The sequence below is a fragment of the Rhea americana genome, unplaced genomic scaffold (assembly GCF_003343005.1).
Source record: "Rhea americana isolate MKP2758 unplaced genomic scaffold, rheAme1 scaffold_0, whole genome shotgun sequence".
Classification (NCBI taxonomy): Eukaryota; Metazoa; Chordata; class Aves; order Rheiformes; family Rheidae; genus Rhea; species Rhea americana.
The window spans coordinates 4,434,671-4,460,531 of record NW_028185037.1 but is presented as its reverse complement, the minus strand read 5'-3'; the positions used below and the strand labels follow the sequence as shown (position 1 = coordinate 4,460,531).

The 25,861-nt window shown below is 35.2% G+C and overlaps 1 protein-coding gene across 1 annotated transcript; it reads right to left on the bottom strand.

Moving 5' to 3' along the window:
* NBN (nibrin) lies at nt 1–25,495 on the bottom strand. Its single transcript, XM_085307818.1, has 16 exons — nt 25,338–25,495; nt 24,000–24,133; nt 22,771–22,916; nt 21,209–21,368; nt 19,593–19,696; nt 13,395–13,512; nt 12,919–13,109; nt 11,721–11,821; nt 9,238–9,379; nt 8,512–8,778; nt 7,564–8,017; nt 4,482–4,553; nt 2,839–2,994; nt 1,723–1,836; nt 1,324–1,373; nt 1–67 (listed from the first exon to the last, which is right to left on the bottom strand). Exons 1-16 carry the CDS (start codon nt 25,366–25,368, stop codon nt 37–39), a joined length of 2,271 nt encoding a protein of 756 aa, XP_085163944.1. The 5' UTR covers nt 25,369–25,495; the 3' UTR covers nt 1–36.
* Nucleotides 25,496–25,861: the final 366 nt, after the last annotated feature.

Sequence of the window (25,861 nt, the reverse complement as noted above, 5' to 3'; positions counted from 1 at the left end):
TTTAGCTAGAAAAGTGCTATAAATTCTGGTCACAATTTATCTTCTCCTTTTCACATTAGGATCGTATCTGTAAGAAAAAGAAAATTTGTCATAAGTAAGCAAAACCCGAGGATATTCAAAGTTAATAAAACTATTTATATAGTTTTATTTATGCAATCACAACAAAGTGTTCAATGAAGTGTTCAATTCTTTCCTAGATTGCACATCTTTGATTAACTACGGTAGCTGCTTGTTGACTGAAGGATACGGAAGCTAGAACTTGTGCCATCAACTTCCTAGTTACTTTAAAAAAACATTTGATGCATGAACAAACTTCTCCAAGCCTGCAATGGCTCGATAAATGAGGAACTTGTAAGAGAGGGGAGGGTAAAAAGAAAAGGGAGGGTACAGCAAGGGAATCATTCACAATGGTGTAGAACATTTGGCCATGACCCATGCAGAAAACCCTCCTGCTGCCTCCTACTCCCGTAAAATATTTCCTTGCTTTTCCTTCCTTACATAGCTTCCAATTGCGTTTTAGTTATTTTTATCTATTTCTGAATACTACGTATTTCTCTTGTTTAGTGCACCACATTTATAGTTTGAATCTACACTGCTATACCTTCGCCTTCTTTCTATGTATTTGTGGCTCATCCTCCCCAATCCTGTGTCACTTCTTTGAAAAATCTGTCGTACTTTGTATTCACACATGAATACCTTACACACACAACTGAATAAGGGTCACACAGGGGCTATATTGAGGGATTTAAGATTTTTTTTCTAATCTTTGTTTTAAATTCTGGAAATAGGAGTCATAATCTCAGTCAGAGACCTTAAACAGAAAAGAAAGTAGTTTTCATAAACTCTTCTTCAGTCGCTTTAGCTCCCTCAAGTGACTCAGCAGAGGGACAGACAAGTGCCATGGCCAGCATGAAGGAAGTGTCAGGCCCCAAAACTTTTTGCTGGGAGTTCAGATTAGAAATTCAGGGGGCTGATTTAGCTGTAATATCAAACTACTTCATCAGGCTCTAGCAAACAGTGATGGCAGAAAACCTGACTCTGTTCATAAGCTGGATGAGACTACAATCAAGCTTGTGCACATGAGAAAGGACATAGCAACATTTTGTTTGAGAACATTCTCTTCAGAAACTGTAGCAAGTCTGAATGAAATTGGAAATTTAAGGCATAAAAAACAGAAGATGAAAGTCAGTTTGAGTATATTCAAAACACGGGAATACAAGGAATTTCGAAAAGAATACTCAGAGAGTATTCTTTTACAAGACTAGAATTTGTTCAAAGATGTGATGTAAAACATACACTTCTAACTACAAACAAAACTCTTACCTAAAGAGATCATCAGCAAGTGATTCTTCTCTTGCCTGTTGATTCTGTTTCTGATGGAATAATATTCAATATTAGACATTAATGATGAGGCTAGTGAATTATTCAAAAGAGAAATATAGTCCAGTACTAACACAATGATATAAATAATAACACAATTCCCCTAGAAATAACTGTTTTCCAACTACTCCATTTATTGCATATTCATGCGAGATAATATATTTCACTACTCAAATTTGGTCACTGTTATACAAACTAATCTTAGCTGGTAAGCTCTGAGTTTTCATCAGAAGTATGTTTTTTGKTTTTTTTAAGCATACTTCAGAAATGACCACAGGTTTGTGCAACCACTTGACAGGAGTCAAGTTTTCTTTTGTTCATCTTTGAGAAAGAATTCCTTACCTTCATTTCTTGCCTTAGCCAGTCTTCCAGCTCTGAATTCTTTTTAGCATGGTGAGCAATCAAATCTGATCCTCCAATAATGAATGGAAGTTGTCCTGCCCCTGGATAAGCTACCTGTATGACAATAAATGCTTATAATTGCAATGCAAGGCAAGCACATTGCAAATAAAAGATATGTTTTAATAAATTCAGAAAGTCTACTGAGATATCATTAAAGAAAGTCTTTCTTTATTTGAATAAAATTCATCAGATACGGTATTTAAAAAAAGACTACTATTAACTGCCTTCTACCAAAGAGAAAAAAACTGACAAGTTACATTTGCTAAATAAATACGTAGTACACTAAATGAAGTTCAAAACATTAGAAATTTGTATTTACTAATAGATTCTATTTTACCTCTGAATGGATGAGTAACTATTACCAAAATGCAGGAAAGAAAATATTATTAAGATTTATTCAGAAGTTTAAAGTGTCATCGGAAAGTGACAGCACACTTCCAGAAAGCTTAAAGTTGTACTATCTAACTAACATTCTCTGAATTTTATTAAAATACATTTTTAGTAATCTTATACTGGTTTTTATATGAGCTTAAATGGTATTTTTAATACTTATATATTTTTTGTAAGAAAAGGATTTTCTTAAAGTAGCTCCAAGAGCCAAGCAAGCAATAATCTTGCTTTCATAAAGTGCCAATTTTTAGTACTATTTAGAAATACAATATTAGATAAAATTAGATAAGTTAGACAGTCTTGCATTAGATAAAATGCATGATTGATTCATCATATGCTCCATGTAGGTCCTCTGTAAAATAAAATGGTGAGCTTTTGGAGGCACAATCTCAAATTATGATTCTAGCCTAGATTATGGTATGCACCACTTAAAGACTTATTCCAAATAACAAACAAGTATCCAGATAATCTAACAGGAGGTAAGCTTTTGTCAGCCTCGTAGTTTTCTAGTCAGTTAGCAAAATATTGGCTCATAATATAACATGATATTTAAATTGCTTTTTTCTAATTTTAAAACTTTTCATAATCAATTTCTACAAAACTAAGGTAGAATTTTAAAATATTTAAAACAGTGCCACCTGGTGACCATTTCAAATATGCACTAACCTTTTTGAACTTCTTGAAATTTTTCTGTCCCCCGTAACTGGTATTTGCAAAGAGCTGACTGTTTTGTATTGGATGGCTGACAACCAGCGATCTGAACTCAGTCAACAGAAGTCTGCTAGGAAGATTACTGGAGTCATTTTGAAGTTTGCTGTCGTTCTTGCGTGAGAAGAAAAAAGTTTAAGTTCTAATAGTACAAACTTTAGAAGAGAAATGGCAGTGAGCACAGTTGAGGTAAAAATGAGGATTACAGAAGGGCATGGGGAAGCAGTCGCAATGCTAGGAGTGCACAAGATGGGTGTACTTCTATGTCTCCTTTTATACTACTATTAATGCTGGGAGCTCAGTGAATTTATTTTTCTTGTATATACATCTGTTGAAAAATTAGGATTATTAAAAACTGTAGTAATAATCATAATGTCAAGGTTCCTCATTTAACTAGTTTTTACTTCAACATAGAACTCCATGTAAAAAAGCCACATTTTTATTTGCAACTAAGCTATATTATCCAAGAGTTACTCCTCTCTTCCTTCCCTTCACCCTGCCTCCTACTTGGTCTAAATACATCAGGACTGCTTACTTAACTGGAAATTCCATTTGACTCCAAGGCTCCTTGACTCCTTGGAAGACAAGGCTGAACATCCTCAGCTCAAATCTAGACTAGAGATTTATAGTTTAGACTATACATAATACTTACATGATATATGTAACATTTAGTACCATCTGAACAACTTTTTTTGCCTATTAAGCTGGATCTGATCAATGAAGCAGTTTTATATGGCATGGGAATGCTTGTAAGTCAGCCAGTAAGTATGTCCATTTTGCTGTTTGAGGCTAGATCTATGTGGGGTGGTACAGAACAAGAACTGCAACACAACTGCAGTTAAACTATCCTCCAGCACAAAAGCAGTACAGCCAGYTAACAGTAATGTGCAAACAGTCCCTTAGTCTGAGCTGACTGCACTTTAGTATACCTGCACAGCATTTCCCCTTCCTGGACTGTTCTCCTTACACACACGAACAGAGTTTATTTTGCCCCTTGTTGACTGGCTAGTCTCTTTTCCTTTCAAAACCTTTCCATTTCAGTTTTGTTTCACCTCACCTTTTCCGCTGCCCAACTGTCATTCCCAGCTATGCTTCCCTCCTTTCTTCCTTCATCCTCTCTTAGTCATCTCACCTATAACACACAGTTAGCCAGCTATTTACTGTTAATGAGTGTGTGTTATATGTGTTTTCCTAGTGGTCAATCTCTTCCATTCTAGTTCTGATCTCTTCAGAGCAGACAAGAAAATCCTATTCTTGTCTGGTCCTTAAGTAGTTACTTAGCAAAAATACCAGTACCAATATTAACCACAGTGAAGGGATAAGATTACATTAGGCTTCTGTAGTTTCAGTCATCTCAACTATCCATAATGAACATCATTATGTGGATGTGTAATGAACTACAATTCTCAACGTCTTAGACAGTTAAGATATTAAACTGTACTATTCAAATTTACAGAGGTTTATTTCAAGGAGTACGACCTTTAGATCCTCCTTTACCCTGAAATAAGGTCCCCAAACATTATGTTTTTAAAGCAAAGTTTAGAGGTGTTTTGCTAACACTTCGCAGAGCTGTTTAAAGTTATAACTGATTGGTTCCTTACCAAGACTGGCAACTCCTGCTTGATTTCATTTTTCTTTTCTGAAGTTAGAAYCGATCCAAGTTCATCTTCCTTCTATATGATAAAATATTGTTAAAAAAATTCTGGAATTAAATACAATTGTGACTACATAATTATATAAAACTGTTTTCTACTCCTTCCAATGATTAAGTATTTTCAAATATTTAGACAGTAACAAAACCGACTGCACTATATTTTTAAAATTATATAGGTTTAGATATACTTTAGCTTTTTTTCTCTCTACTAAAAAACACAGTTATTTGCTCATAGRTTTTTGCCTTACACAGGCAGCAAAAGCTTTGTCCATGTCTACAACTTTCAAAGTTCTGCCAGGTTCCAAAAAATGCTTTAAAAGCTTCCAAATATAAATAGTAGTATTTTTAATTTCATACATTAAATGCACATATACCCCAAAGGACATTTCTTTACTAGGACAGGAAAGTATTCTGCAAGTGCCTTTCCTCCCATAGTTTAAAACCAAGTTTGTATTTCTTAAATTACTTTCAGTGACTGAAATGCTTTACACACTGATCAGCTTTAAGCACGCCATAGATTCTGAGTCATTTACCTACATTCCCTGTCATGCCATATAAGCAAAGTACCTATACTTGAAGAAAAATGGTAGTATATTCCTATGGGGCTTTATCACGAAATCTCCTTGCTTACGCACTGAAAATATAATTCATCTGACAAAATAGGTCTTTATTAATTAAACTAGTTTAAATACTGTACAGGATCAACAATGCTATTAGAAGACTTTCTCAGGAAAAAAACAGGCCCATCTTTAAGTATGTATAGCTAATCTGGAAAAAAAAAAAGAGTTCAGTATAAGGATTTGTTTTCCTTTATAATCCTGACAAGAAGTTACACCAGGAAAACTTTCTTAGACCACAACAAAACTCATAAAAAACGATCCAGACAGCCATTTCAGACCTTCAGTACAGTCAGGCCTTTTAGACAGTTCTTCCTCTCTGATACTATAAAGAGGAGGAATCAAAGAGATTCTCTACAATTATAAACAAAACTTTACCTGTCACCAACATTAAAAAATAACATTATTATAAAGTTCTTTAGTATTTATTTCTAAAGACCGTTCTAAAGACCTACACCATAGTATTGAGCGTCCATACAACCAATTGCCTTTATGCTCAGACATACAAAGTAACTGCAGCTCAACAGGCTGCCTTTATGGCTCAACCAATGCAACTAACTGTTCAAAATTCACACGCAGCCAGAAGTAAACCCCAGTAAAGTATCAACATAAGAGCACTAAACTGGCTGAGCAAAGACTGCACAGTTACTGATGCTCATCTGATCCAAGGTGAGCAAACTCCAGAGATTCAACCATTCCTTCATACTTTTAGAAATTGCAGATGTTTACATTAATATGGCAAMTTTAACAAAGTCCTTAGTGTATAATATGGCAAGTTATCTAGAGCAAAGCAAAGGAAAAAAGAAAACCTTTATTATTATAACATGTAAATATTGCTGCAGGTAAACACCGCCTACACTGTAAAAGAATATGACTGGACAGTAAGCTTTGTTTGTTTGTTTGAAATAAATAGAAATTAAACCTGCTCCTTTCCTATTCCTCCCTTTGCTAAAGCTCTCAACATTATTGCCTTCTGCAAACCTATTTTGGTGAGAGCTTTTTTTAAAAAAAAATAATGTGGCTACTTGTTAATTCAACATCCCTTGTTTCCTTGGTTTCTCCTAGAACCCTACCTTATTCTTAAGATCAAACAAACACGCAAGCAAAAAAAATACCAAGTTAAAAGCATCAAGAAAGCTTTCCGTGACTGGAAAAAAAAATGCAGTTCTTTTCCTTGTTAGTCAGTTTCTCTAATTTGCTTTAATCTCATTAAGTTTTGCTATGCAAATATTGATGAACGAATACGACATCAGAATACTTAAGCTATTTTAAGTTGCCACAAATCAAAAGTGTAAAATTTTGGAACTTGTGTATTCAATGTTCAACATCTGGTTACAGCATGTTAGTATCAGCCAAATTTTGCTGCCAGTCTCTTGGCTTTTTCAAGTAATATGTTTACAAAACTTCAGAACTCTCTGAAACAGGTACTTCCTCAGTTAGCCAAGTCAGTCAGTTAATTTACTGTTGTGCATACAAGCGTAGTCTATCCAGAGCGTCAGCCCGAAGGCCTAACATACAGAGACAGCATGTAAAAGAATGCTACAGAGTAAAAAAATAATTTAAATAACACTCTAAGAATAGTGTTTTACTAAGAAAGAATTTGTTAGTGAAATCTATTTCTAAAGGAGAAAACAAAAACTCATAAGATATATGAATATTGGATCAAGACATATCAAGTAGCAGTTTAACTCCACCGCAGTAGTTTTGTTAAAATAAACTGCCATACTCAAATAAAAGCTACGATTATTTCAAAAACAGTAGTTCTTGACTAGTATAAGAGATTTCTAGATACTAAAATAAACAGAAATAGCCCAGGAAAAGAAAACCTTCTTCTTAAGTAGAACCATGTTTCATACTCAAATGATTTGCACCTATTTTGACCAGACAGGAAACACTCTATATTTTTATTTTGTTTGCYTAATATTAAAAACATATTCTTTCACAAAAGCTTACCAGACTTTTTGGATATGCGGTTTAGTGGCACTCATTTTTAAGGACATAAAAGACTCTTAAAATTCCTGCCTGTTAAATCATTAATGTGACACATCCAAAGATTCTCTGACTGGAAATAGGTAGGACACGCCTATAGTAACCACCAGAAGCCTCAAGCCTTTTTTGAGCAAAAAGATAGAAAAAAAAATAATAAAAAGAGTACAAGCAGCTTTCAATTCACAAAGAAATCTTGTCCTGAAGAATGAAAAAAAACATGCTTAGATGTGCAACACTGCAGTACTCACATGTAGTATCTATGTTACATTCATTTCTAGTTCAGAATGATCTGATTCAAGCAAAAAAAAAGCTTTGCAAAGCAGCTTTGTGCATGAAGAAAGCTTTGTCTTTAAAAGAGCTATCTGCATTCTTCTAATGAAGTTATGACTTCCAGAGACAGGCATCTCTGAGTAAATAACCTACCAGTATTTTACTCTCCTCTCTTTGTTTTACTTCTTCAATTCTGCTTCCTTTGGCTTCCAAACATCTTTTTTTTTGTATATTGCCTTGGGATTTCTGGCCATGACATCCCATTTTATCTTCCCAGTCTAGGTCTCTGCTTCCAAACACAATTTCTAGTGCTTCTGTATCTTCAGAGGAATCATCCAACTCCTTTCTCTTCTTTGATGCATGCTTTTCATTATTTTCAATTTTATCACTTGTTGGTTTGCCACTTTCCCGCAAAAGCTTGATACCTGTTTCTTCTAATGCAAAATTTGGTTTTTGGTCCAGGGTGGTGTTTTCCTTTTGATACTGTTCTTTGCTGTTCCCCACTGAAGAAGCTGTGGGTTGAGTATGCTTGGAAAGAGGCGACAACCTTTCCTCCAATTTTGCCAGCTTAGGTACAGATGTTTCTTCTCCTTCTTCAGTTCTTTCCCTTAGCCAGAAAGTAATTACAAAAGAAAGGAATTAAAAAAAAAATCTTTAATATAATCAACTGCATTAGCAAACTGCCTTCCTGGGGTTTTACTGATTGTATTGCAAAATTCAAACATAAATAACCTTGAGACAAAGCTCTCCATTTTAGGATGTTTACCAAAAAATATCTTTTAAAAAGTAAATAAAATAGAATCATAAAATCATAGAATTGGTAAGGTTGGAAGGGACCTCTGGAGATCATCTAGTCTAACCCTCAAACGAGTGGCCCATACGGGGTTCGAACCCAAGATCTTGGCATTATCGGTTAGCGTGGCACCATGCTCTCACCAACTGAGCTAAATCTAACCCCCAAAAGTACAGCACCATCTTTTTTTTCTACAATAGTTAAGTCTATGTTTTGAATAAAACGCACACCCTTGAACTAAAATTAGTTTCCAGAAATAGCACCAACACAATAATAAGAGAAGTAACAGCAAGAGCATCTTAACATACCTTTTCCCTCTAGCTACCGGGAAGTAATCTGTAATTGAGTTAGACTGCTGATGTGAAGCACTCTCTTTAGGTTTACCCACTTCTGAAAATTTACATGGTGATAGAGGATGACTTTTTTGGCTAAATCCAGATGCTCTGTTCATTCTAGATATCAATGTTCCTGTATTTACATTGCCACTTGTACTAGGCTTTTCCTTTACAGTGGTTGTATCGTGGAAAGCCATTTTCTGTTTTCTGTCCACCTGGGAAGTTTTCACTACCTCCATACTGTATTAGAAAAAAAAAAAAAAAAAGTGAACACACAAAAAGTTACTACACTTACACAGCACAGTATCATTTTCTTAAAGCTGTATTTGTACTTTGAACATACTTATGAACAATATAAGTGTGCTAACAACATAAACTGTAAAATCTTCTATGATAAAATATTGTAATAATCATTAAATAGCTTTAAAATTTTGAATACAGACTTGAGAGTCAGATTTGCAGTATCCACTTTTGTAATCAAAAGAGTCAAAAGATCTGTCTGATATTTTGTTATCTACTTGAAATCTACCTGTTCTACTTGAAAGCAGAAATTAGCTCATTGCAGACAAGTGACAGCAATTTAGTAACTGTCATTTCAGACACTGTACATCATTGTCCATGGCAATCAGATTTCCTCTACCACACAAGTTCACTTTATTTGCAAGCATTACCTTAGAAACTATTTCCATTCATGCTTACCATGTTAGTTCTTCTAGCTCTGTATCAGCTACATATACTGTGCTATTATCCATAGTCGCTGGCATTACGGTTTCAGCCACAATCAAACTCTGAGAAATGGCTGGCCCTAGAACAGCTGATGCAGGAGTAGTTTTAGTTGCAGCTGCAAGATCAATACAAGAAAAAAATTTAAAGGTTAATATCCACTCTGCTTTTCCTTGCATATATTATCACATTAACATCCCTGGCAACCAACCACGTGAAATTTTAGTAAAATGGTCTTCATGCAATTTATTCTTCTGTTTTAATCACGCAATCATCCAGATTCAGTCATTAAAAAAAGCAACCAACCATCCAAAAAGAAACAGTTCTAAATGACAGGATTCTGAGGTTCATTTTTAGTTAAAAATTGCACTAAAAAAATGCATAACTTCAGTTATGGAATTCTACTGATTTAAAAATGAAAGATCGGTGGTATTTATAAATTAGTATGGACTAGAAAAGAAAAATACAGACTTTATGCAAAACAGAGCACAAGATCCAGTATAAATTTGCTTTTAGTGTTTCCTGATGATCTCTAATAATGCAGTAGTTATAACTGGAATTATTCCTAATAGTACAGAACCACTATTCCATATTTAAAGAAAAAAATCTGATTTAAAATGAGATGTCCTCTACAGCCAAGCTGTTCATAATCACCATAGTGAGGGATTGCCTTAAAACATTGTTTGTGGCTCTCTGTTCAGTCAGTTGCATTACTGCTCTGTAGAACAGGAAGAAGAGCCTATACAACTTCTTTAATATTGTGTTTGCATTTCTCCTTGCTTTCATATAATTATGTCTTCTTTAAGTCAAAGGATACTAACCTTTACTATTTTCACATTTGTCTTGTCATGCTTCCAGATACGTATTTTTAATTGCCACCCATCTCTCAGACGCATACATTTTTCCTATATCTAATTCCAAGGTTTTCTATGACAATTTCATTATTTTTGTAACTTATTATTTATACGCTCTAAAATTAATTTGTATTTGCTAACACTGTACACTGAATAATCTAGAGACCCTCTTAGGCCTCYTTCTTGAGCTACTGTATCCTTGCTATTCATTGTGGTGAGATAAGATCAGAGGAAGAGGTCTTCTTTACAGTCTTTTTGATTTTTAACATAAATAACAACAGCCCCAAACATGGTAATGTGCTTCCTTTTAGAAAATAAACTGTAAGCATACTCAACTTAAAAGCCTGATGTACAACCCTTTTATGCAACTGAAACAATCAATTTAATTTTTATCCAATTGAATCATTTAACAGGAAACAAGAATCAGCATTTCTAACTTATTCCGATGTCTGTAGGGTCAATATTTTTAAGTTTACTTTGAGAATCAATTTCTTTTAAAATTGTTTTACAAATTAACTGGATGGGCAATGCCCCAGATCAAAGATATTAAAACTAAAATTCTAGTCAACCAACACATTTCTGGGGACTCTGTCAGTCCTGCATGTACTTTCTTTGAAGTACATCTTTGAATAAATAATATTCTTATATGAAAAGTGAAAATTTTGCTTTCCATTTCTTTTTCTTAAAGTTTCCAATTTTAAGTTCTTAATTTGGTTTAAGTTTTTTAAAACCTTTTATGGACTTCCTACCTGATGCAACACTTGGTCAATAGTTATGTATATAATCTTAAATTATATTCTGTTCAACAGTTTTATAGAAACWAGACACATACTAACAATTTCGGAAGAAAAATGACAGGAGAAACTGAAACAAAAATTTTCTTGTGTACATTTTTAAATTCTTTTAATTAGCAAGTAAAAGTTACACTTCAAAACAAAACTTGAAATGTCTTTCCCTGAGCTATTACTTTAGCAAATGTGGAAATGCTGTTTCAGTGGTTTGAATTGTTATTTTAAGGTTATATTTGTTCTTGTAGTGGGGTGGCGGCAGGGGAGGAGTTCTCCTAATGCAAATAAGGCAAACCTTTACAAATTAATTCACTTTTTGTTCTCTTGGTTTCTAACATTAATCTTTTACTTTCTTACGACCCCAGTCATTTCATACAAGCCAGAATAGCACAGAATTCATAAACTACTACATAAATATTGATCCTGTGGCCACTAAAAATGTGAGCTTCTAAAGATTCACAAAAGAAACAAACAAACACACAAAATAATCCTTTCCTTTACAGGTCATTGTACTTTATGTCTGCTTTTTAAGCTAATTTTAGATCTTCTTCTGTTTTGTTTTCACCTACAGGTCAAATAAGTTTTCAATGCAGCTTACTACCAGGTCAGTTACTTTTTCAGTTACATTTCAGACTTGCACACATTTTTCATGCAGTGACATTCTATTTTAGTGCTCTTGTTAAAATAGATTTTTTAAAAATCCAAGTTAAAATGAAAAGAAAAGAAAAAAGAGGATTGCACAGGGAGGATACAAGAGGATTGTAGAAATACTACCTCTTCAATATTGTTAACTTTTTAGTACCCTTCCTCCAATTACCTTTGTCACCAGGCTGCTTTCGAGGGTTGCAGTATCTTTCTGTAGACATGAAGATAACCGCCAATCCAATTTCTGCCTCGGGAATAGCCCTTAGATCTTTGCTATTAACACACAAATAATATTAAGACAAATCACTAAAAAAAATGCTTCTCAATACAGATTCAAAGATGAAGTAGCAAATAGGTAGAAATACGATATGGTACAAAATGTTCCACTTCCTCTCCACGCAAAAACATAGAATCATAGAATCAGCCTACACTACAATTTTCCACTACACAGTACGACAGCATAGTTATCCACCAACATACCCATGTCCCACAAGTATGAACTTCCAGGTTTCTTGCTGCTATGGCTACTGCCTAGTTCCAGTAAGCTGGCAAATGCATCTTTCTCTGCTTGATCTCAGAACTGGGCATTCAGCCATCTGTGATGTTCCATTAATTCAAAAATACATGTGAATAGAAGAGTGACATGAAAGATTCAAGTACTTTTGACAAGACAGCTTTAAGTACAGACAGACCCCTTCTGCACTATAGCTGTGAGAACAGTGTAAGCACAGTGGGTTTTTCCCTCTCACCCTATGTTTTACAGGAAATTCAGGGGAAGTAGATAGTATTTATCTACTAGGTTTACACAGTTGTGTTTTTTGTTTTCTTTCACTATTTATTATTATAGAGGGTAGTATTTTTATGATGTTATAAATATATAGTCTGTTCTCCTAAAGAAACCCACTGTTTTTATTAAATAGAGGGTTTTTCAAAAAACCCTCTTTTCAAAAACATAATATGCATATATTTAAAGGGAAATGAATGACATGAGCACAAGGCAACATTTCACCTGTTTTCTGTGAAAAAAATCTGTGTGTAAATCAACACAGATGATCTAGAACATACTCATTAGCTTCTTTTAAATAACAGAATTAAAAAAAAATATTTCAAAAATTGTTGTTTTCACAAAGCAGATTCATTGCATTAATTTTTGTACAATTGGATCCTCTTCAGAAAGACATCTTCACAGTCACACAGTCAAATCCTTTCTTTCTTGTCCCAAGAAATTATAGTTACTGCATTATTTAAGCACTTAAAGCTATGAATAACATGTCTTCTAAGTATCCTATATTTTAAGAATGAAAACATAATGACTAAATTACAAGAAAAATTCTGAAATTACCCCATAGTAAAAGAGAGCAATGTTTCACCTCTGCAGAACAGTCAGAATGGAATCAGTCCAGCTTCCCACAGACTCAGATCCTGGGATCTGTGAGTTTGTCAGCCCAACATCAACAACACAAACTTCAGGAGCAACAAGTAAAGAAGTATCTTCTCTGCCCTTTGTCATCAATTTTGCTTCTCCTCCTCCAAGTATAACTGCTGGACTCAGTTTCTTGTGCTAAAGAGAATGCAATTAAAAATAAACAAACAAAGAACCATATTAAAACGTAGTAAGCTTAGAAGTATGCTAAACTATCAGCATAGTACTTACCACTGATGCGTTAGCACAAGTGTGTCTACCTTCTCACACTATATTTTGTCTTACTTAAGCCTTTTTCTCGTAAAAAGATGAAAATACAGAAACCTTTATATCCTAACGAGCCCTGAATGAGTATGAATCCACAGAGAACAGAAACTGTGCTAAACTGCCCCTGCAATATTTCTAGAATGCAAAGCCAATTACCTGCTTGGCAGTTAGAAACAGGAAAGTTTTTCCACTGAATATCTTTTTTCTTTCATGATGCTCAGATAGATCCAGTTTTTCAGTGCCAATGGAAGGCTCATCAAATGGGGGATAAAAGCTGCAAGAACACAAAATTAGAATTATGAAATTCAGATCTACTCATCAATACTAACACTCCTTTCTAGTTCAGAGGAAAAATTTAAGGTAAAATAATGCATTTCTTTGTTTCCACTAAAATAGTTTATATAAATATTTTTCAGGAGATTGAGAAAAAGCCTCTCATTTCTCAATATCTAAGCTAAGACCAAGAGTTCTACTTCAGCAGCTAAAAAGCACAACACTTCTAGACATATATTCATCCTATACCATGGTACATTATCAACTAACAATATTGATAAATGAAATTACAATCTCATTCTGCATTTACAATAACAGTAAACTCTCCTTCAGGTAGAGCCTGCCATCCCTCCTTTAGATCAAAAAAGAAAAAAAAAAAGAACAAAAACAAACAATTGTGCATCACCAAACTAGATGACGGCCTGTTACTCTAGTAGAAAACAAATACACTTTTCTTTCTGGTATGGCAGAGAACTGAACAGATTCACTCTGCAGCTTTGTAACTGTTTTCTCCAATGCAAAGAAAATGACCAGGAGAGCAGGCAACTTAGGAAAAGATGAGGAAAGAGTGGAACTGTATCCTGAATTTTTTAATTCTGGCCATGTAATTTACACCAAATCAGAAATGAGTATCTCAGTTTCCTGTGATAACTTTGGACTAACTCTGGTTATTTGCAAAATGATATAGTGATCTCAGCTCCAGTTAATGACAGCATATTGACCTCATAAAAACCCTGTGGACTATGACAGACATTTTACTGCTAATTTCAGGATAGAATTTACAGGATCCTTGAGCCACATATTCACTCCTACAGCAGTTTGGACAGAACAAGGTAAAGGCACATCCTAAAAAGCGGTGAGAGCTGGGTAGGTTTTAACTGAGCTACACCTCTTCTGTACCTAAACAGCAGTTCATGCATGTAATCCGGATGAATGTAGATCTACGTATCTTTATTCTGACTGCTAATTTTTCTATCCTTCTCACACTAGTATACAGAAAGAAGAGATGCTGAACACATAAATCAGATTTGGGAGTCAACAACCCAGAAAATTGTATATATACATGCACAAATGTTTTTAATTAATTTTTTAAATTCATCCAAAGATTATCAGTTTCTAAATATGCAACATAAACCCTGAAATGCTGAAATATTTAAGTTCCTGGGGAAAAAAAAAAAGCATTTACTTTATAAGTAGTTCCACCACCCGTAAACACACCAATACACTCCTCCGCGACAGATTACTCATACTCAACGCTGACCGCAGGCATAGACACACAAATTTTATATTGCATTCAAACATGCAGTTCAATTATAATTGGCTAAAATGCACTAAAATATTACAGTTAGCTTTAAATAATCTTTGTTATTTTGTGTTCTTGTCAATMAATTTGTAAAGCTTTACATATTCAACTGAAATTGGTAACCAACATGAACTTCAGGTTTCAAAAAATGAGTATTTGGTAAGTTTCAGCAACCTGCTCAAGTCTGTTTACAAAAATATTTTTCCATTAGATCATTTGATGCTAAAATAGATATTATAAAATCCATTAATTTTAAGGAATAAAGCAACTCAGATTTTAGTAAGCATTATCAGTGCACTCCAAAGTCAGTATTCCTGAAGTCAACATAACTATGTTATTGGAGTATATAATACTCCTTATAAACATTTTCTAGCCAGACTTTTCTTGAGTTTCAATCTTTCAGTAGAGTTTATAATTTCCAAACAGTATCTTTTCATCCCCCTCAGAGAGAAGAAAGTTAATTTAAGTTTGTTTGCCCAAGTCAAAATGTGAGTCTATTAACAGCCAGCATGTTCACTGAATGAATGAACTAATACCTCCCAAAACAAAAAAAAAAGTTTCATTTGCAATTATAAACAATCTTCCATTGATTGTTCCTCTTTGCAAGTAAACCAAGTAATTATATAGAAGAGTATAAACTTCTTTAGACAGAAAAGAAAAAAAAATTGGAAAGAGTTGTTTGTTTCCTAAAATACACAATGCAATAAGGAATATTTAGTCATTAGAAATCTCTATTACTGTCATTATTAAAGAACTTAAAAACTGCAACTGGGACATTTCCACCCAATCTACAAGTAATTTTTAACAAATAGAAGGCTTTTAAAAAGTCTTTTAACAGGAGAACATAGATAACTCTCCTATTGCCTTGGCACTGCAAGGTATTTGAAGATCATAAAAATCTCTCCTGTAATTTAAAAGTTTCTGCTAGTGAGAAAAAAGTGACTGAAAATTTTTGTTACGTTGCTTCAAGAATATCTCATGTGCTACGGACAACTTATCTTACCATATTAGGTCCATTGTCTGAAGCATCAAAGGCCAGAAAGAAAATACAGTCTTTCTAGTTAAATCTTTAATTGCTTCCTTAAAAAAAAAAAAAAAAAAAAAAAAAAAAAAAAAAAAAAAGGAAGCTAAGACACTGCCCATAACATAGGTCTCTTTCGTCCTAAGATATGAATTTAGCTATGGATGAACCTTGGAAATAATAATACTATTTAGTCTGCCATCACAATCAAGTAAGCCATATGAATGGATCTTCATGAGGGCCATATACTTTTGTCTTTTTTATAGAAGCCAGCCTATGATTTTGGTTTTTTTTTCATGATGTTTAGCAAAAACAAAAATTCAAGATTTTTTTTCCCAGAAGCTATGCTGTAATGATTTCTATTATTGGTTCAGTTTGTATGCAGTCTTACATAGAGGTGGTCCTCTATCAGTAAACAAAAATGTTAAAGACGACCTAGAGAGCACCTCACGACAAGAACCGTTATTGACCAATGTGACTTGTTTCTTCCACTAATACCTAATCTCAACATTATTTCTAGCAGTATTATCATCACAATCACAATAGAGGTAAGAGTCAGTCAAATAAAAAACAGATAAATAGTATGCAGATTCAGCATTTTGTTTGTTTGATTACAAACTCTGCTTTGACTCTGTACTTCCATTACTAGGTCACAAGACTACAGATATTGAGCCCTGCCGAGGCAATTATTAACCGGTAATAAATACAGGCAACAGTCACTTTTAAAAACCAAAAGGATGAGTACAAATGGACAAATAGGAGCTTGCATTACATCAAAACTCATCTACTTCTCCCTAGAAATATATTTCAAACCTATCTTTCTGAATGTCAGCAGCAACCTCGAAATGATCATCTCGCCTTTGTTTTTTCCTTCTCTCCATAAAATTGTTCTTTATTCTGCTTTGAAACTCTCATCCAGTCCTGATTTAAGCTCAAAGGGAACATACTCCCATCCTGTGATTCTGAAACCCCCCTTCTGCTCTCTTCCCCAAAGCTTTGAATATAACAACATCACATGCAGAAAAGCCCCTCTACAGTCTAGAATCTTTCATTTAAAAAGACCTTGATTCATGATGAGTTTCTGTTAAGGGCTCGCTTACCTTCCCAACTTTWCAATGTCTGGCACCAAATACACTGAATTGCTGCAGTAAAACTCATCATTATATATAAGGCTGTACTTAACCAGTAGTGAACTTTAATGTTCCAGTGAGTACTGGAGGATACTTCACAATAAAAAGTTTCAAGTAAGTCACATTCATTATATTAATTGTAGGTTTGCAACTCTGTGAAGTCCTAGTATAAGCCAGAAAGTTTTAATGTTTTTGAACTTTAGGATTATCTTTGCTTAACACTAAGATAATTTGGGTTCAGTTCCATAGTACTGATCAGGATTTAATTGATAGTATCACTCTGCATTACCACACCAATATGTCTTTCTCATTTCAGATCCACAATAGTATTGCCACAAGTTTTGTAGTGTCATGTGGATGGCACCTCTAGCTGCAGTGATCCCTATGAAACTTAAAAACATTTTTGGAAATCAAACGCAAACAGCTGCTAAGTAAATTTTCAATATCTTCCCACAAACTAAATCTTAAAAGATGATTAAAATATGATCCATTTGAAATACTGTAATTATTTTAAATATAAATCTGTTTATTACATCAGCTGTCTCATTTTGCTTGTTGCATAACTATCTCTTTGAAAGCTAAATACCAGATATACTGCTAGTGTTGATCCCATTTAGTGAGTTCAGTTCCACAGAGGGTCTTAATAGATAATAAAAATGTTAAAAAAAGAAAAAGGAAACATATCCATCAAATTCTACTTTAGGGAGCACTTAACAGCTGAAATGCACTGTCTGTTCTTAAGACTTAAATATTAAAGGAATGGATATTGTGCACCCTGGCTTTAAGAGCCTAAACAATATTAACACACAGTAACAGGTAGGTATATCTAAAACAAGCTAATGTCAGATCACACATCCAATGGCTGCCTTTCAATGGCTTGCAGTATCTCTATTAAAATGAATAAGTGATCTGCCATTGTAACTCGTGTCCAATACTCCAGACAAGATTCTAAGTAGTTTCTAGTTAGCTTTTTCATATGCTTTCAAAAACAATGCAGAAGTCTAAGTCTAAGGAAAAATTAGAGTTTACCAAGTTTCTCCTTGTTTTCTGACGCAGAAAATAAAATGAGCTTTAAAGATGAGAAACTCTGAGATGACCAACTTGATATATTACATAAACCTCTACAATTGTAAAACAACATCTAGAAACTAAAGAATATTTGCTACCAATCGCTCCAGATTGGCACTTGTATTGTTTGAACAAGGTATTGTTATATTCTGTGAAATATTTTTACCACTTAAAAATTACAGGTTATCATGAGTCCTCTACAGCATTGTTCCCATTACCATGTGTGCACTACTGAAGTTTGTTTAGCTGCTCTTTCTTCCCCTCTCCTTTTAACTATTCTACCAATGGCTATTATCAGACCCATTAAGTAAAATTAATTAAATCTCCATGTCATGACATGCATACATATATATATAGATTTGTAAGTATACAAGTTTGTTTGTATGTGCCTATATACACACACATATATATAAGTAAGAAAGCAACAAAGTTACTTCTATTCTTCCTCACCACTCATTTCACCCACCTCAGAGGTCTGGTATTCAGTAGCCACTAGGTTAAAAYAAATAATTCAGAAATATCCTAATGGCTTTAATGCATTTCAAATAATTACACTTCACAATTATTCTCCCTTTTAACTAATATAAGGGTTCAGCATTTTTTTCCCAAATGCCAAGTACTCTTTCCACTTCCACTCATTGTCTATATTTCTTATTATCTTCGAAAGCATGAAAGGAATAGAAATGATTAAAGAACAAGTACCTATGAGATTTTCTTTTTTAAAAGAACACATGATGAGAATTTCTTACCCACATAAATCATGTGTTCATACCAAAAAAAAMCCCAAAAAACAAAAAAACAAAAAAGCAGACAGTCTCCTTCTTTGCATTACAGGCTCAGGCAAAATTCTCTCATAGAATAACAGAATTGTTTTACATTTGTCTACATGGAGAAAGTGACCAGAAGGGCTATACTGCAACATTTATTTATTCTAAAGTAAGGATTACCTTTTCAGGTTAATTTAACCTTGAAAACAGTATTTTATATTTACATAATGAAGTCCAATGCATATTAAGTCTTATTTCAACTCTTGCCAGAAAACAAAAAAATTTGCTGTTTCAGGGCTTTAATGGTCAGGCTAACTTTGTCTTGACCAAAGCTTACAACAAACTCAGAACTTAGAAACTAACAGCGAACTGCAAAAATATGTTTTCATATTGAAATAAGCTTTTTGTTTTATAAATATCTCTTTTATAAAAAGCTAATTTTCTTAGTTTAGTGTATTAACTCTCAGAAGAGTTTAAAAGTCATTTCAAACATTTACACATAGATTGCTATAGCAACCTCTCAAAACAAATTCTTATGCAAAGCTAGTAACATCTTTAAACATGTAATAAATATCAAGAGCTAATTTTAACTATTACATATACATGGACATATTTATAAACATAAACTCTAGAGATGAAAGCAAGAATATTAGAATATGTTTCATATTAAGTATTCTTCTGCAACTAAAATTACTGCAATTCATACAGTTTGTTAAACTTGAGTAGATATAATTATTTGATAATTTTATTCCTATAAGCTTAATTCTGTGACACTGAAAATATGATACTTACTTTTCAGGAGCTGGCAATTGTTGTCTGGACTGAATAGCTTTGATTAGTTCAACAAAAAACTCTGGTTTTATAATTGGTCGACCACAAATCAATGCACATATAGTCTGAAAAGATGGAAAATATTTACTGCATTGAAAAACTCATCTAGAATATGCTGACATTAGCTYTGAAATGCTCAAACATGGAAAATGTTGCACAAATGAACACAACTTTGACCTTGCTGTCAAGAAACATGGTAACTTTGCTTTTAACATTCTGGTTTTTAATTATTTTGTTGATCAAAGTGAATAAGCCAATTGATTAAAATCAAGTCTTCAGAAGGAGAACTAAAGCTCCAAACCACAAAACAATGCCATATGTTCTTTGGCGGGGAGGGCACAGAAAATTCCTACGTAACAGTTTATGAAAAAGAATATTTAGAAATTAAACACTGGCTAAATAAGCATTAACATCCAATCTGTACACAATTATACTGAGTATAGCAAGTGAACTGGAAATTTGAAAGGCTAGAAATTCCTCCCAAAATAAAGCGTGCTTCCTTTAACCTCTATGTAGCATAAAATACAAAGAGAAAAGGAAGACACAGAGAAATGAGAAGACTAATAAGAAATTTGTCTTCTGTTCAAAAACGAAAAAAAAACAGCAGACATGACAACCCAGTGATCATCAAACCTTATAATCAGCAAATAATTAGAATAGTTATTAAAATCTAGACTAAAAATTAAGTAAATACTACCTGATTAGGTGATTTTCTTTTACAGACCTACTACAATGATGCTATTGTGAGTGATTCTATTAATTTGGGTGTGAAGTAAAGCTCAACAGCCAAATAAGCAGTTTTTTTTTTTTTTTTTAACCATTCCAGGGCTTATTCTCCCCATTTGGCTGGCACTAATGTTCATACAACTAGATCAAGAAATATGTTCTCTTACATTGCAAGGTTACTTCTTCCTCTAGATGAGTTTTCTCATCCCAATTACTGTATGGATGCATGAAAGATATGGCTAGGACAGGAGAGGCAGCAAAAGCACAGTGGTAAAAGATTCGCCCCTTCTGTTAAAGCCCTCAGTTCTCATAGTCAGGGACTCTGGAACTGAACTGTGGAGGAGCTTAATAGAATATAAGGAAACACTGGCCAATTTTTTTTTTTTTTTTTTAAGAGGAAACAGTAGATTTTTTGATTAATAAGACTGTCTTTTCTACAAATAATACAGGAACATTGCATGGAAAAAAGGTAAGATTTTGAGAATGTAAGTTGCTCTCATTTCTCTTAGTAAGTCTGAAGAAGCAACAAACTTTTTCACTTTTAATTCATTTAAGAAAGACATTTTGGCTTTGAAACATAGAGATGTTTATCCTTCTCCATCCTCTTCCTACTCTCTCCTTTATTTAAATAGCTTTATTCATTCTCTCTTCCCTCCAACCTCCCCTCAACATACATTTCTTTCTAAACTTGTAAAATAGAGAGTCGTCTTTATTGTTTTGTAAAGGAAAATTTTGTCCAACTCAAGTCAAATGAATCTTTGCCATAGTCTTGAGCAGGTCTAGAACTTAATTGTTCTCATTTGTAGGAAAACTGCAAAGCAACTTAATCAATATTTAAAAGCTCCACATACCTTAACCGTAACTTTTACTGACACCATGACAAGGTGGGTACACTCAGTGGTCCATTCATTTGCGACAAGGCCTCCAAGCTGCTGCATGGCTTGATTCAAAGCAGTTTTTCCAGAGATGTCTAAACATGAGGAGCAGACAACTAAAGATTCATATTCTACTCTGCAAAGAACAAGCATAAGAGAATTGTCTTTCAGTTTCAGAGCAGCATTATGATGAACAGAGCTGATTGTTAACTGTTTGTCCTACAACAACCTCATACAWCCTACATGAATCAAGGACTGTGATTTAAAATTACCTAAAGAAAGGAGTTTTTATTCAGAAAAAGTAAACAGCATTTTGATTTGGTGCCTGAAATGTTTCTGAGGCTACCTGAATTATTTAGTCCCAAGATAAAGGACGGATATCTCATAGATTAGTGCTTCCAGAATGCTGCAAGGTTTGAGATGAAGGAAACACTGGAAGAAACTTACTTCTAACAATTTTCTTTTTTTAAGGATGTACTTCCAAGGGCAAAAAGTAGGCTTTGCAAAAGAGTTTGTAAAGTAAATGAATTAATATTTAAAATCAGAAGTTTCATAGAGTGTGAATTCAAGAAACTTTTGATGGTCCTTACATTTGACCGTATGTCTATTTACATTTGCAGATCTTCCACACTGAATTACAGTATACCAGGCTCCATGATTCGGTTTGCCTTAGTCGACAAAATAGAAAGAGATTTAAATCTCTTACATTTTTCATGTACAGAAGTCACAATGCATTTGATTTTGTGACATGAGATCCTGTACATTTCAGRTATATTTATCTAAAACATCCGTAGTAATTACTGTAAGAAGTGGTGAAGAATGCTGTTTTACCATTAAATAATAGCAGCAGCAGCAACATAATAGTCAAATTTTAAGAAAAAAAAACCCAACTTCTGTTCACTTCAATATCGATTTTAGTGGTACAAGATATTTACCTGTCACTTTACTTCAAGAAGTGTTGCTATATATTTGCAGAATCGCACTGGCTAGCACATTAAATTTGAAAACTAATAGTAAGTTGTGTTCAACAAAGAGGAAGCAGTCGTATGTCATAGTAACAGCATTCAATGGCTAGCACCACATAAAGCATTTTCAATGGCTAGCATCACATAAAGCATTCTCAAACTATCTCAGTTCTTTTCTCATTACATTATCAACAGCTGACAAGAGCTCAGCAAAACTCCCTCCTTCCCCTAAACTTCCTTCCCTTCTTTGGGATCATTTGTTTTAAGATTATTCTTCTTCAACTAGAACTTTGTTCTTTGCTTAAGATAGCTGGAAGACACTCAATGTACATGGTGCAACATCTTTGAAAAATCCAGTATTTTACAATAAAACAATTGTAATGTCAAAAGTAGGTGCAGAACAGAAATAATACTTTTTCTATCTCCTTTGCTTTCTAAAAACTCATAATTTGAATTTTTATTGTTTTATCTTCTCGTAAAGTTACATGAGGTGTTAAAATTGAAACTGTTTGAAAATACTGAAAGTTGTAATTTTCTAACTGGTATTTTAGTATCAGTGTAACTATTTCTTACCTAAACTTGCTCTCAAAGACACCAAAATTGACTCTGTCACCAGACTCCAAAGTCCTTGAAGTGCCATTCAGTTTTGATCCATTAACAAATGTACCATACTTGGAGGTATCTTTTATCGTTAATAGAGGGACTGAGAGAGACTGGCTCTGAAAATAGGCATAAACAAATCTCATTAGTTAATTTGACACAAGTTTCTTTATTATAGAATAAAGCAGTCAATACATACGAAACAGCCCACAAGGTATTATCCTAAATAAAGACTTTGGACAATGATGCTGATTTGTCCAAAGATTTCGGACAATAATGATCTTCAGCTTCAGAGCTTTACTGCTTCTTATATCCAGTAGTTTTGGAGGTTGTGCAAGGCTAGCCCAGAGCCTTTGCTACCACAATTTAGCAAGGCTCTGAGATTTATTTTTGATGCTTTTACCTACTGTTCAGCCCTGGCATAGGTGCTCAAGTCACTTGGTACCTATAGTGCCCAACAGGGAGTTTCCCTTATTTCCTCCTAMAAGCCGCAGAGTATGGCGACACTAGCATGCCTTGAGAACAGGTTAGACACTGTCATGTTTCCCAAGCAGTTCACAAGGCAGTCAGAACAGTCAGCTTACTCTTAGGAAATTTTGTTGTGTAGTTATCCACTGCTTGTATTATTAACAAGGACAAACATATTTTATGTATTTTCTTTCAAATTTTATGTACAGTTACAGAAATAAAACTCCCACTGACTGGCTTCAAAATGTCAACAGAAATTACAACATGTAAGTGACAGAAAGGTGCTGCTTGCTAAGTATCCTTGGGACATATGTATTTCCACAGTCTTCTAAGCAAATATGAAATTAACGATGTAAAGTGAAACATGACTTTAAGAGCCACGCTTGGAAGAAGACAACAGAAACATTTTCCAGAACTTAAAGCTTGTCTACACAGGGAAATTTAATTGTATAATTTTTCTGCTGTGATTATTTTAATACAAATTCCTAATGAATCTTCACTCTGGAACAGAAGGAATGCCCAAATGGGAACCTGAACCAATGGAATTATGGCACTAAATTTCTCAACACAGACAAGCAAGTTACAGAAGAATTCAAGATTAAGAAAGGACAGGTGATCAGTGGTTCTCTTCCAGCCATAAAACGTCTGTGAAAGTGAAATGAAAGTGAAATTGGTCATGGTCAACTGAGTCATCTACACACAGAGTGTAATGCAGTAAAATGCTGGCTACTTACAAGGGCTGCTTCAGGATGACTTACTGTCAGAACTGCATGACTTCGACTGATTGATTGATCATCCTGAATTAAAATTGCACAGTTTTTGCGCCCGACAACGTATTCCGTACCAACTAAAAGTCGATATGGCTCTCCTGAAAATAAGCAAAACGACATAAAAAAAAAAATCAATTCACAGTGCTCTGCTCAGAACATCCAGAAGCTCTTAGGAACCATTCAGAAGTCTGCAATATGCCTAAAACTTTTTTTTTTTTTAACTTTTTAATACTTCTTGAAGACCAATTTTTACATGTAGGAAAGAAATGACATAACTACACTAGAACACAAGTTTAAGGGTGCCTAACTTGTTAAAGTGGTTCAGATGAAAGGTATCCTCTTAATAAATGTCTGAACATCGATCAAACTGATACTTAGCAAGTTCAGGCTCTCATCTAACCTTTAGTTCATTTTGGCATTCTTCATCTAGGCCTCTCAATGACATAGCCGTGAATGGCTTCACCACATCCAGAAGGTGCGTGTTACCTGCTGGTCACAGAGCCAGGAACTTTTCTTGACAAAGATGGACGAATAATTAGACTAATTTCTAGTCATCAGTGCTGTGCAAACAGCTTTCCRAATATGAACACTGCAGGCTGGTCTTCCTGAATCCAAAACCAAAGCCAGTGTCTCAGCTGTTGCTCAAGGGTTTTCCTAGGCCCCAAGGATTGACTTGGTCCATTTCAATAGGATTAGGTCCTGCTGCCACCAGGAAGGGAGCCAAGCATCCTAGCTTCACTCACAGGAGATGAAGAGCAGACTGAGTGGTGATACGACTGCTCTTTATACACAAGGTGCTTAAGACAAGAAGACATTTCTATTTTTGTAAGACACCTATCATTGAAAGTTATGAGTATGCCAAAGCCCTTATGGATAAAGAAACCGGGGAAAAAAGGCAGATGCCTGAAGACATCCCAGATGTACAAAGCAGGTACCTCGACCCAGGGAAATGCAAAAGCCGTATTAAATATACCGCAGTATACAGTCTGCACCGCACATGGCTCAAAGGAAAACCGCAATGTGAGAAAACGAAGGCGCAGGCTTGGAAAAGTTTCCAGAATAAAAAATATAAATCATTTTGTCCCGATTTGCCCAGACCGGACGATCCAGCGCCTCCCCGGGAGCGCGGGCGGAAAGCCAGGCCAGCGGCCACCAGGAGCCGCSGAGATGGCGGCGCGGCCCCCGGGGGCGCCGGCAGCCGCCCGCGCGGACGAGGACGGGGCGGGGCGGGGCTCCGCGCACGCGCACGCTGCCGCGGGGGGAAGGGGCGGCGGCCCGCGGCGCCCCGCCGCCCTCCCTCACCTGGTCCTGCGGCGGGCACCAGCTTCCACATCCTGCGGGGCGGCGAGAGGGCGCTTCGGCGGGGACCGGCGCTGCGCCCCCGGCCAGCCAGCGGGAGGGGAAAGGAGGGGAGGGCCCCGGACTCGGCTGCGCTCGGGTCGCCGGGGCTGGGGGGGAACCGCGTCCCCGCGCGCATGCGCGGTCGGGGGCGGGGCGGGCCCCTCCCTCTGCGGCGCCGCCGCGGCCTTGCCGCTGTGAGGGCGCCGCCGGCCGCGGCCCGGCGCCAGCGCTGCGGTCCCTCGCGGGACCCTGGGACGGAYACACAGAGCCGGAAGTACGGCAGAAATTCAGCTCTGAACAGAAATCTCGGCAACTTGATTACTATTCTTACKTATTTTGTGCTTGATTTCTCTGATCAACTTCATACTGACAAATTGCTATAAGAAACTGTATGAATCCTGTAAACCGTGTAATAATATTAATGATTTTCATTTCCATCCATTTATCAAATTTTATTTTCTGCTGTTGTGTTTTCCTGTTCGTTT